The 12,129-nt window shown below is 41.8% G+C and overlaps 1 protein-coding gene across 2 annotated transcripts in view; it reads right to left on the minus strand.

The window, feature by feature from the left end:
* The window catches only part of UBQLN1 (ubiquilin 1), a 53,542-nt gene extending 47,960 nt beyond the window's left edge, over positions 1 to 5,582 (minus strand). The window contains exon 1 of one of the 2 annotated variants that reach the window (XM_070590827.1): positions 4,887 to 5,582. In XM_070590827.1, coding sequence (XP_070446928.1) covers positions 4,887 to 5,066 — 180 coding nt within the window. In that variant the 5' untranslated portion in view covers positions 5,067 to 5,582. The remainder of the gene's footprint in view (positions 1 to 4,886) is intronic. The other variant, XM_070590826.1, reaches the window with a different exon arrangement.
* Positions 5,583 to 12,129: the final 6,547 nt, after the last annotated feature.

A 12,129-nucleotide genomic window follows, 5' to 3' on the forward strand; every position in this document is an offset into this window, starting at 1 on the left:
TCTTTTGTGATATCCCACATCTTAAAGCTTCTGGAAAAGTGCATTGTTTACTTTTGAGAGAATTAGAATGAAAAACAAAAAAGAAATCTCAGAATTATTATGAAAATAATTTTGACCTCATGGTCCTCCTCCAAGAGGGGTTTTGGGGACCCCCGGAGACCATATTAAGAACTGTTGCTTGAGTAATAGAAAGCTAAGTAATCACCATGAAATAGCAATTCACAGCAACTAGGAAGGCTATAAACAAAGACAATACAACTGTTAAGGAGAACAGAGAGTAGCTGGAATCCTCAAGCATTGCTGGTGGGAACATAAAATGGTGCAGCCGCTTTGGAAAATAGTTTGGCAGTTTCTCAAAAAGTTAAACACAGAGCTACCACATGATTCAGTAATTCTACTCATAGGTATACTATCAAGAAATATGAAAACCTACGTCCACACAAAAACTTATATGAGTATTCACAGAGGCACTATTCAAATGGTCAAAAAGTCCATCAACTCATGAAGAGAAATAAAATGTGATATATATCCATACAAAAGAACATTATTCAGCAGTAAAAAGTAAGTACTGATACATGCTACAACATGGATGAACCCTGAAAACATTTGCTAAGTAAAAGAAGCCAGTCACAAGTTTTCAAAATCTGGTGTGTATTTTACACTTATAGTACATTGCAAATCAGTTTTTAAGTGCTCAACAGTCGGATGTGGCTGGTGGTACTAAAGCGGACGGTGCGGTTCTAGATCCACACTATAAAGTACAAAGTTAAATGATATTTGTGATAATGACCCCGAGGCATCACAATTTCCCTTATCAAGGAAAGGCTCAATTCTATTCAATATAATATCTACATTACGTCTAAGTATGTTAATGTTTTTCTAAAAGTTTCAAGTTATGAGAATGTTTTCTAAAACAACTATACCTTGCTTGAATATTTCAGGTAACAGTATTTTAAAATCTTACACTATACCTAGAGGGCTACAAATTCCCAGGACAAGCTAGTAAGAAGTTATATGGAAGTTGCCTTCCATTCTCTGCACTAATTTTAATCACACACACTCCCCCACCCCCATTCTTCTGGACTTCATCTTGCTTGTTGACACTGGGAAATCTTCAAACTGTTTCCAATAACAGATAATGAATAATTAATATAATACGATAAATTATATCATATCAAAATAATCTGATAAATAATATATCAAAATATCGATATATCAAAATAAAAAATCTGATAAATAATATAATCTGAGAAAAACATAATCTGATACACAGGGATTTTTGTACCACTACTCATGTATTTATTTTTTATCTATTTACTTATATTATGAAAACTCCTATTAACGAAATCACCTTGGAATATACATAGTGAAGTTTATAGTCTAACTACCCTTAAGTAGAATTTTAAACATTATTCAAATGATTGAGTGCTCAATGAAAAATAAATTTCACTTTAATTTAAAAAAAATCTAAACTTTATCAATCTTTTTTTTTTCTCCTTTTTCTCCCCAAAGCCCCCCAGTACATAGTTGTATATTCTTCGTTGTGGGTCCTTCTAGTTGTGGCATGTGGGACGCTGCCTCGGCATGGTTTGATGAGCAGTGCCATGTCCACGCCCAGGATTCGAACCGACGAAACACTGGGCCGCCTGCAGCAGAGCACACGAACTAAACCACTCGGCCACCTTTAACAAGTAACATTTATTGCATACCAGCTGTATTAAGGTATCTTCTTTCTGCCTGTTGGTGATACACACTCAAACAAAAACAGAGGGAAAAATAAGAAAATTACCACCTTACAACTTATTTTACGATTGAACTACGAGGCTTAATATAATTTCATCCAATTATTAGAACATTCATGCAATACTACTTCAGCATAATGTATTAAAAGAATTTACACTATGTAGAAACACTTATTGGAAGAGATTTTAAATTGTAAAACATGGGATTTGCCTAATAGATAGCCTTTAATATTACGCTCTTGTAAGTCTCTTCCTCACCCACTCTTTACTTCTAAGACTACGTGAGAATTTTCAGGACCAAAGACTTCCCAGTTTCTTACTGAACATTTTTAGTGGAGTCTTAATGTCATTTAAGTATATTTTAATAAATTTTAATCTGTAGCAAACAGTTTAAATCTATCAAACTCTTTAAGAAAAATTCAAATTACAAAATTTAAAACTTAAATTACAAAAAGTTTTGCCATTAGAAAATGTTGCTTCAGAATGGCTTTATCTATTAAAATTTTACTTTGGTTACAGAACAGTAAAATTAAAACTTTCATAGAATTTAAAATTCTAATTTCACCACCACAAAAAGTAAAAAAATCTTCACAGATATAACATCATAAAATAACCTAAATGAATTTTCCTACTTACAAAACATTGACTCTTTCTAATTTTTTAAAGTAAAATGCTGGGGCCAGCCCGTGGCCAAGTAGTTAAGTTCCCGCACTCCCGCTTCTGCAGGTTTCCCTGGTTTGGATCCTGGGTGCAGACATGGCACCGCTCGTCAGGCCACGCGGAGGCGGTGTCCCACATGCCACAACTGGAAGGACCCGCAAGTAAAATATACAGCTATGTACTTGGGGGAACTTGGGAAGAAAAAGCAGGGGAAAAAAAAAAAGGATAGGCAACAGTTGTTAGCTCAGGTGCCAATCTTTAAAAAAATAAAATAAAATGCTGAAAGCAGCCAGGATGGGAGATACCTGAATTAGGAATCCTAGAAAAAAGACCCAAGGACTTCAAAAGTTAATATGGCTACACACCCACAAGAATAGCTAAAATGAAAAAGACTGACACTATCAAATGCTAGCCGGCCTGTGGAGCAACAGGAACTCTCATGCACCATCAGTGGAATTGTAAAATGGTGCAAGCACCCTTTAAAAAGTTTCTTATAAAATTAAACCTACCAGCGGGGTTGTAAAATGGTACAAACACTTTTTAAAAATTTCTTATAAACCTAAACCTACAGCCAGCTCCCCTATGACCCAGTCATTCCACTTCTAAGTACTTAACTTGAGAGAGAAAAGCTTTTGTCCAACAAAAAATATTTGTACAAGAGTGTCTAAAGCCAACTAACTGGAAACAGCCCAGGTGACCCTCAACAGATGAATGCATAAATTATGCTATATTCATACAATGGAAGAAAGCACAACAATAAAAAGGAACTACTGATATACACAACAAGAATGAATCTCAAAAACATTATGCTGAGCAAAGAGCCTTACCCCAAAGAGTACATACTATATAATCCCACTTATGTGAAGCTTTGGAATAGGCAAAACTAATCCATGGTGAAAAAAATCAAAACAGTGGTTGATGGAGGGGAGAGCAACTGAACAGATTGGGAAAAAGCAAGAGGGAAATTTCCAGTCAATTATGAAGTTCTACATCTTAATAACGCTTTGGATTACACAGGTGTATATATGGAATGGCAACCATGTGCATTGCACTGCATGTCAAATTTATATATAAAGTAGTTAAAAAAGATAAACTCAGTTTAATGATAGGCAAACTGCTGAAGTGTTTTTTAAAGGTAACGTGTACAGATATGTGCAACTTACTTTGAAATGCATCTAAAAAATAAAATGGACTGATAAATGATTAGTTGTGTTACAGAGCAAATACAGGAAAACGCTACTTGTAGGTGACGGACATACGGGTGTTCACTGCACAATTCTTTCAACTTTCCTGTATGTTGGAAAATATAAAAATGTTAAGGAAAGATTTTACAGAATTGAGAGACAAAAAAATATGGTGATTCCGCGGGTGGTAAAAGTTTCTCTCACTTGATGCTACACACTCCACTTACCGCTTCACAAAACACACCACCTTTTGGAGCTATATAAACCAGTACCCCAATCACTTACTGTCTCTGGGAAACTGAAAGGTAGATTTCAGGAACTGTTGTTCCTCATAAACTGTTCACACAGATCGTCAGAGATCAATAATCATGGAAAATATCCTGGGATGTATATTTAACAATAAGCTAAAACAATTTGAATTCTTGAAGATTCCTAATTAACTACAAAATTTGCATTCCTAAACAGATTTTAAGTAGTATATTATTTCGTAATATACTCCATTAACTCCACTTTTTGTTCTCTTTTATTGGATTGCAACCGCTATTATTTGAATAACATAGCTATCATCCCTCTAAAATCACACAAAAACCTCCCCAATGATGGGCATCTAAGAGATGACAAACACACGAAAAAGGAAACAGCAAGTCATCAACGAGAGTCATCCACCTTTCTCCTTTGGCCTAGTACTATTAAGATGTGGCTGAAAACAATTTCTACGTCATAATTTTTTTTTTAAGACTGGAAGGTGGAAAAGATTGCAGCAGTCAGAACGCAGAATTAAATGCACACGTGCTCCTCACCCCAAAATCTACCGTAACCCGCAGGAAGGTAAAACAATGAGCACCCCTCCCCGCCTTTTTTTTTTTTTTATTCACGAGACAAAACCGCAGACTTGGCTAAAGCGAACCCTCGCCCCAGCCAGCCTCCAGCCGTGCACCCCGCCCGGAGCCGGCGGCAGGTCCCTTCCTTTGTGAGAGCAGGAGGGAGGGGCCGGGGGCGGGGAGCCGGGGAGACGCCGGGGGTCGGGCCCGCCGGAGCAGAGGAAGGCGCCGAGGGACGGGGTCGGCGCGTCCCACGAACAGGCCGCGCAGCCCCGCCACAAACCTCTGCGAAGGCGCAAGGAGCAAACCCACGAACTTGGGTGTGATCTAATTTGGGATAAGCCCCGGGAAAACGGCCGAGGGCACCTCCGGGGACAACCCCCTCCCAGGCCTTTCCAAAACCGCCCTCGGCCGCCGGGGACGGAGGTCCCGCCGCCACCCCCACCCCAGCCCGAGCCCGAGCCCAGGGCGTCCCTCACCTGCTGCACGGAGCTGTTCTCGGGCACGGCGAACTCCTCCTTCTCCTTCGGGGTCTTCACGGTGACTTTCATGATCTTGGGCTCCGCGGAGGCAGCGGCCGCGGGGGCGCCGGCACCTTCGGCCGCGGCGGCGCTGTCCTGGGAGCTCGGAGGGCCGCCGCTTTCACTATTCTCGGCCATGGCGGCGGCGGCGGTGACTCAGGCGCGCAGGGAGCGGGCGAGCGAGGTGGAACCAGGAGACGCCAAAGCCGGCCGGCCCGGGCAGCGGAGAATGCGGGCACGCCGCCCCAGTGGCAACGGGCGCGGGGCCGCCCTGGTGGGCAAGGGGGCGCGGAGTCGGTGTGAGCTCCGGCGCAGGGCTAGGTCGGGCGCTCGGCAGCCGCCGTGTGTTCAGACGCTCGGTCGCAGCGACATCCGCAGCCGCCGCTGCTTCCTCCTCCCCGCCCCTCCCCCCACGTCCCTCCGCCGGCGCGGCGCGGGGCACGCCGGGTAGGGCGGCGGGCGGCGTCGCCGAGTCATCCTCGGCCTGCCCCGCTTCAACCTGCGGTTGCTCGACTTGCTCTCTGCTGCTCCATTGCTCAAAGTCTGGGCGTGTTCAGAGAGAAGGACTGAGAGCAAAGTGGAGCAGGAGAGGTCAATTCATTTCTTTCCACCTCTTTCACTACGAAAGTAAATTCGCGGATTCTGGGAGGCACTGTCATGGCGCATGGGGATGACGTCACGGCTAGCGAAATTACTAGAAAGGAGGCTCGACCACTGGGCGCTGCGGCCGCGGATGCGCCTGCGCGGTGGCGTCGAGAAAGTTTCCCCACCCCCTCACCTCAGCCACCGCGGTGGCCGTGTTCGCCCCCTTCGTGGCCCCGGCCCGTGTGTGCACCGTGTACGCCTCTGGGAGCCCGGTCGGTACTAAATGCCTGCGAGGTCTTCGGTTGTTGCTCTTTTAGTCGGCTTAATTTTTGCCAGCTTCGAATACTTAAAATGCTTGATCTTACGGCTCGGAGTGCAGGAATTGGAAGATAAGTTAATGGAGGAAAGATCCTCGTCGTAACGAAAGGAAAATGGAGTCGATGCCTGCAGCCATCCTGTGCAATCCCGCGGAGTCATTGCTTCACGGCCAGGGCTTCCGGCCTCTGGTCGGCCAGGTTCGGTCAGGTGACCGGGCCACCTGTGTCTACAGTGGACTCCGCTCCCGCGCTGGCAGCCCTGGGCGAGCACACCCGAGTTCTCGGAACACTGCCCCCCAAAATGTTTGGGGCAGAAACGGGGTGCCTAAAGAGGCCCACCTAACTGGGAAGGTTTAATGTAGCTGAGGTGTTCATTTTATATTCTATCAGATTAACTACGCCATTTCACACTTTTGGTGACGTTAAAGGTAGTTGTTCAAAAATTCAGTATAATATAGCTACAAATAAGAAACGGGAAGTTAATTTCCCCCTGAAAATTCTAAATTTGAAGTGATGTCACCATTTGCCTTTAAAGATGACTTGCAAGGAATATGCAATCCAGGACATTAACTTTATTAATCAGCATTGCGCAAATGTAAACCTTGACAGCCCACTGTGACCCAAATGTGCAAAGATACACTCTGTATTTCTGTTTTGAAAATATCTAACTCTTCTGGGAATAAATACGCTTGCATTAAGACTACTTTTTAGCAGAGCCCCTTTGGAATCTGGGTGTAAGAGAAGTTCTAAAAGTATAACTTGAAATACCTATATAGACATCTCTGACATCAGTTAAATTTCTTGCCGCATTGGTCAATGACATGCAGAAATTACACAAGGCTCTCTGCTGAAGGATACACACTTTGCTGAAGGATGTCTACTTGTTTGTCTAGATGTGGGGTATCATTCTTTCTTAAAGTAGAAAGTTCCACCCTTGGACAATCAATCATTTATCTCTAATCCAGCACTTTAAAAATCGCTTTGTAATTATCTGTGTCTACATTAATTTCTAAAAAATTCTTATGTGTATGCACAAATTATGAAGTAATATAATTTATCTTTAAGAACATACGTCATGTCAAAGAAGTGGTATAAATAACATGCATTCATCATGTTACTCCCGTACTCTAAATTTATCATAAGCTCCCACTGTCTGGAAGGTAAAACCCAAGCTTCTTAACGGGGATTTCAAGGCCTTCCAAACTAACTCCTGGTCTGTCTTTCATGCTTCACTCCCATTACTCTCTATAGATATACTGTTACAGTCAAATATGTTTATTACGGTCTCTAGAAACACTTGTGCATTATACTTTTCTCAGCTCCAATCATTCCTTGAAGTGATTACACTCCCCACGTTGTACCCATTATTGCTACCTCCCCTCTAAAACCTTTGAGCACCCAAGCCTACATAATCATTTTTTTTCCTGACCTTTGTCATAGTTATTTGTATGCTCCACTTGACTATTTGCCACTTGTAATATAGCTTCTATTATCCAAAACTATTTCACCTGCTACCAGTCTAGTTCACACCCTCATTAACTAACTCTGGCCTAGATTACAGCAATAACCTGCAGGTTGCTCTGTCTCAGTCTAACATCTCCTCCTCAAAACTATTTTCTGTTGATGCCATATGTTACCCTTCTAAAACTAAGCTTTGATCACAACACCTAGAAAATTTTCGGTAGCTCTCACCAAAGTTAGAATAATATCTAAACTTTGTGGCATGGTATCCAGGGCCCTCTGTGACAAAAAGACCTTGCTTATCACTCATATCTTACCCTCAAGCAAACAAGTCCACTAAGTTCTCCAGATTTGTCTTGTACTTTCCTGCCTCAAGACTTCAACGCAACATTCTCACTGCAGTAGAAATTTTTCCTCCTCATTTTGACTCCATGGTTTTTGCCCATCCTTCAAACCTCACCTGAAATGTGACTTTACCTAAAAATTTTTCCATGATAACCTTTTTTGTTTTTTATCAGAAATACTCTCTACTCTACATTCCCATATAGCTTTATTACCTTTTTGGTGTCACATTCTGCCTTGTATAACACTTAATTGTGTGCATATCTCCCTTATTAGACAAGGTACTTGAAAACAGGGATCAAGTCTTAATTATCATTTATACCACACAATGTCCAAAATAATTTCTTGCCCTGAGAGTATTTACTGTTGAACTGTCGTGTTTTCCACTACAGAGGAAATTCATTTAGAGCAGCAGATCATACTTTACACTCCTATGTCTCTCCCAAGCTTTAGAGTATAGTGACATATAGATAGATAATAGATACAAGCATACATACCTTGAAACTTACTTGCTTTGCAATAGGTTCAGAGGAAGGAAACATTATTCACTCCCTGCTTGGGGTGGGGGAAGGGAGGAGAGTCAGAAAAGGATTTTGAAGGAAATGATTTGAGCCAGGCCTTAAGGAATGGATATGATTTTGTTGAGTGTGGTGAGAGGGGCAGCATCGTGAGAAAGATGCAGCGGTGGGAAATAGAAACTCTGCTAAGGCACTGATCTCAGTGTGGTCCACAGCCTAGGAACAGTCCACAGATATCTCTAGGGCTACTTCAGAATCAAGGGAATAGGGTAAAATGTTCAAGTTTCTAAGCCTTTGGGCTGGGGAAGAGACGGTGGTGAGAAGGGGTGTTTATTAATTTGCCAACTAAAACTTCAGACCATTAGGTAGAATGTGCAAATACATCTACAACCACCACAAGCTTTGAATAAAAGCTGCTGAGAAGGAACCTGCAGCTGTGCCAGGCACTGCATAACATACAAAAGCAACAAAGGGCCAGCAGTGGCACAAGAGAAAGAGATACTGCAAGCCTCTCTGAAGAATGTGGCTCTTATTTTGCTCTAGTCTCACTATTTATTTTTATTTCTTTCTTTCTAAAGTTTGGCACCTAAGCTAACATCTGTTGCCAATCTCTTTTTCTTCTCCTTCTTCTCCCCAAAGCTGCCCAGTAAGTAGTTGTATATTCTAGTTGTAGGTCCTTCTGGCTGTGCTATGTGGGACACCGCCTCAGCATGGCCTGATGAGCGTGCCATGTCCACACCCAGGATCCAAACCAGCGAAACCCTGGGCCACTGAAGTGGAGCACGCAAACTTAACCACTTGGCCAGGGGACTGGCCCCACTATTTGTCTTTTTAATTTTTATTTCGAAAAAATTATAGACTTATAGGAAGTTGCTAAAATAGTACAAAGAGTCCTGTGTACCCTTCACTCAGCTTCCCCCAATGGTGACATCTTAAGTAGTTGTATAACATCAAACTAGGAAACTGACGTGGTAACTAGACTACAGACCTTATTCAGTTTTCACCATTTTTTTAAACCTGCATTCATTTGTGTACGTACATCTGCATGTGTGGTTCTATGTGATTTTACCCCATGTATAGATTTGTGTAACCATACGACAGTCAAGATACAGAACTATTCCATCTCTAGTCTCGCTCTTTTTTATCCTTCTTATACAGCAGTTTCTCAACCTTGACACTATTGACATTTTGGGCCAGATAATTCTTTGTTGTGTGGGGGGCTTTTCTGTGCATTGTAGGATGTTTAGCAGCATCCCTGACCTCTGCTCACTAGATGCCAGTAGCACCCCCACCCCACACCTATTATGACAATCAAATGTCTCCAGACATTGCCAGATGTGCCCATGATTGAGAATCATTACTGTACAAAGTGCTGGTGAGATCATCCCTACCACCTACATTCTTCCTTTTATCTCCTCTCACAAAGTGGAGTAGCAAATGTTATCAAATATCAAAGGATCATATTTCACTATAAAGTCTCTTTAATTCTGAGTCGATTTAATACTCACGATAAACCTTACTGTGGATTTTTCCCAATATTGTAAGTATTGACAGGATTCCATTATAAACTTGCATTTAACCTCAGCTATTGCATTTCACCTACTCACCTCTTATCAGGAGTCTGTAATTTACTCAGGCCTTATGAAAATGCCTAAAAATATTCTAAGACTATTCTCCTTTGATCTCTCTTATAAACAAGGTACTACTGATAACCTGAGACACATCTTACAGAAGTGGTAAGACTGATTCTCCTAGAAACATGAATACAAAGATAAATATTTTTATAATTAGACTCAAGCTTGATTTATTTTGTGTAAAACTTCATGCCTAATGATTTCAGAGGAAAAGTTTATTCAATATACCTGTATTTAGAATGTGTTTCCTGACCTTAGGAGGTTACCTTATGTGAAGAGTCTGCCATAATGTTGTGTAAACTAAGCAAATGAGCCATGGGGAAATTTTAGGTGCTCTCTGAGCACAGAAAGAAGTAGGTTAAAGTGTGCAAAATCTATTGTATGAAGCAAATTATCTAGGAATTCCAGAGGCTAATAATACTTCTGGAGAAAAAAAAGCTTCTGGATGTTGGGGAATTTTGTAGCACTCAAGAAGGCAACCTCAGGCCAGCCCCATGGCCGAGTGGTTAAGTTCACACACCTCACTTAGGTGGCCCAGGGTTTTGCCGGTTTGGATTCTGGATGCAGACTCGGCACTGCTCATTAGGCCTTCCTGAGGCGGCGTCCCACATGCTACAACTAGAAGGACCCACAACTAAAAAAATATACTGGGGGGATTTGAGGAAGAAAAATAAAAAAGGCAACCTCTTGAGCTATTTTCCACAGGAAGCTGAGAGTGTTAAAAAAAAAAAAAAAAAGTATAGTCTTCCTGTCATTCTATTTCATAATTCTTAAGACCTTAGTTCCCAAATGAGTTGAAAAGTGAAGAAAGAACAACACTATGGCTTATCTGAGTTGTTTATCAAGAATTGCGAAGGGTCTAAGATTTTTCCCTACTTACAAGCTAACAGTTTCATGAATACTGGCAGGAGACACAAGACTCCTAAATCAGAAACAAAGGACTTTGTTACAGCAATAGCAGTAGCCAGTGTATCAGCATTTTCTTGCACCAGTTCCCCAAGCCCTAATCTCTGCAGAATGATGCAAAGAGGGCCAGGTGACACCTGCACATGCAATGGATTGCATTATAAGAGAGGAACCCCAAGCATGGGGAACCTAGATCTTTTAAATGGGCGGTAAGCCTGCAGCCCTTTGCTCTGCAGGGAGATACTATATCTTCAGACTGTTCACCATACAAATATCCTTAGAAAAATTGTCTAGAACAAAGGCAGTGTATTAGTTTCCTATTGCTGCTGTAACAACCACAAATTTAGTGACTTAAAACAACAAAAATTCATTACCTTACAATTCTAGAGGTCAGAAATCCAAAATGGATCTTAAAGGGCTAAAATCAAAGGCTGTATTCCTTCTGGAGGCTCTAGAGGAGAATTATTCCTTGCCTTTTCCAGATTCTAGAGATTGCCTACATTCCTTGCCTTGTGGACAAATCACTCCAACCTCTGCTTCCATTATTAGTCTCCTCTGACTATCCTGCTTCCCTCTTTCCGTTATAAGGATCTTTGTGATGACCTTTGTGGACATCTTTAAGGAGCCATTATTCTGCCCACGACAGGCAGGCAGTGCCTGTATTCACAAGATGTGCAAAATTATGAAAGAGCTATGAAGAATTTTCTCCTAATAATACCTACCCCTTGTTTCTACACTTTCTTGGCATCTGGCAAACTTTCCCATGAGTATGCCTCTCTGTTGGTCATTCTGATTAATCTGAGCACCAAAGGCTGGGACCAAATCCATTCAATTTGTTTCATATAGCATTTAATAAGGCTACTATCAACAGGATCTTGAGTAGCAGGATGAGGCCAACTTACAGTATTAATAACTGTGCTCCTCAGGGGTCCAGACCCAATCAGCTGAACAAATCCCAGAAACCATCAGGGTTTACTTTGGCTGCTTCCTAGATATTGTTTCTGTATTCACTTTCCCCTTGGCCCAGGACATTAATCTAGGTACAGCAGGATGTCTTAGCAATTGCACATATTTTGCCATGGCCTGCAAGGAGGAAATCTAGGACAATTATATCAATCATAAAAACCCTGAGCAGTGAGTTGCGGCTGACTTGAATGGCTTCCAGCGCCAGTGTGATGTCATTGATCTCTTCAGCTAAAGTCAGGACAAATTTTGTTCCACCTCTTCTAAATGGATGGTTCTCATTGTAGAAATAATGCCCACAGTTTGCATACAAATAGCAAGTAAGTTATCCCTTTGAGAAACTCCTCCAAGTAATCGAGGGCAGCCTCATTTTGGATAATTCTGTTATCTGAGGGCTCTGTGATGGAGTTTCCTTAAACACTTGAAGGTCTCTTATGACCACCCCTAAGGTGCAAGCCACTGTGTTTCCAAGAGG

The sequence above is a fragment of the Equus przewalskii genome, chromosome 22 (genome assembly GCF_037783145.1).
Source record: "Equus przewalskii isolate Varuska chromosome 22, EquPr2, whole genome shotgun sequence".
Taxonomy (NCBI): domain Eukaryota; kingdom Metazoa; phylum Chordata; class Mammalia; order Perissodactyla; family Equidae; genus Equus; species Equus przewalskii.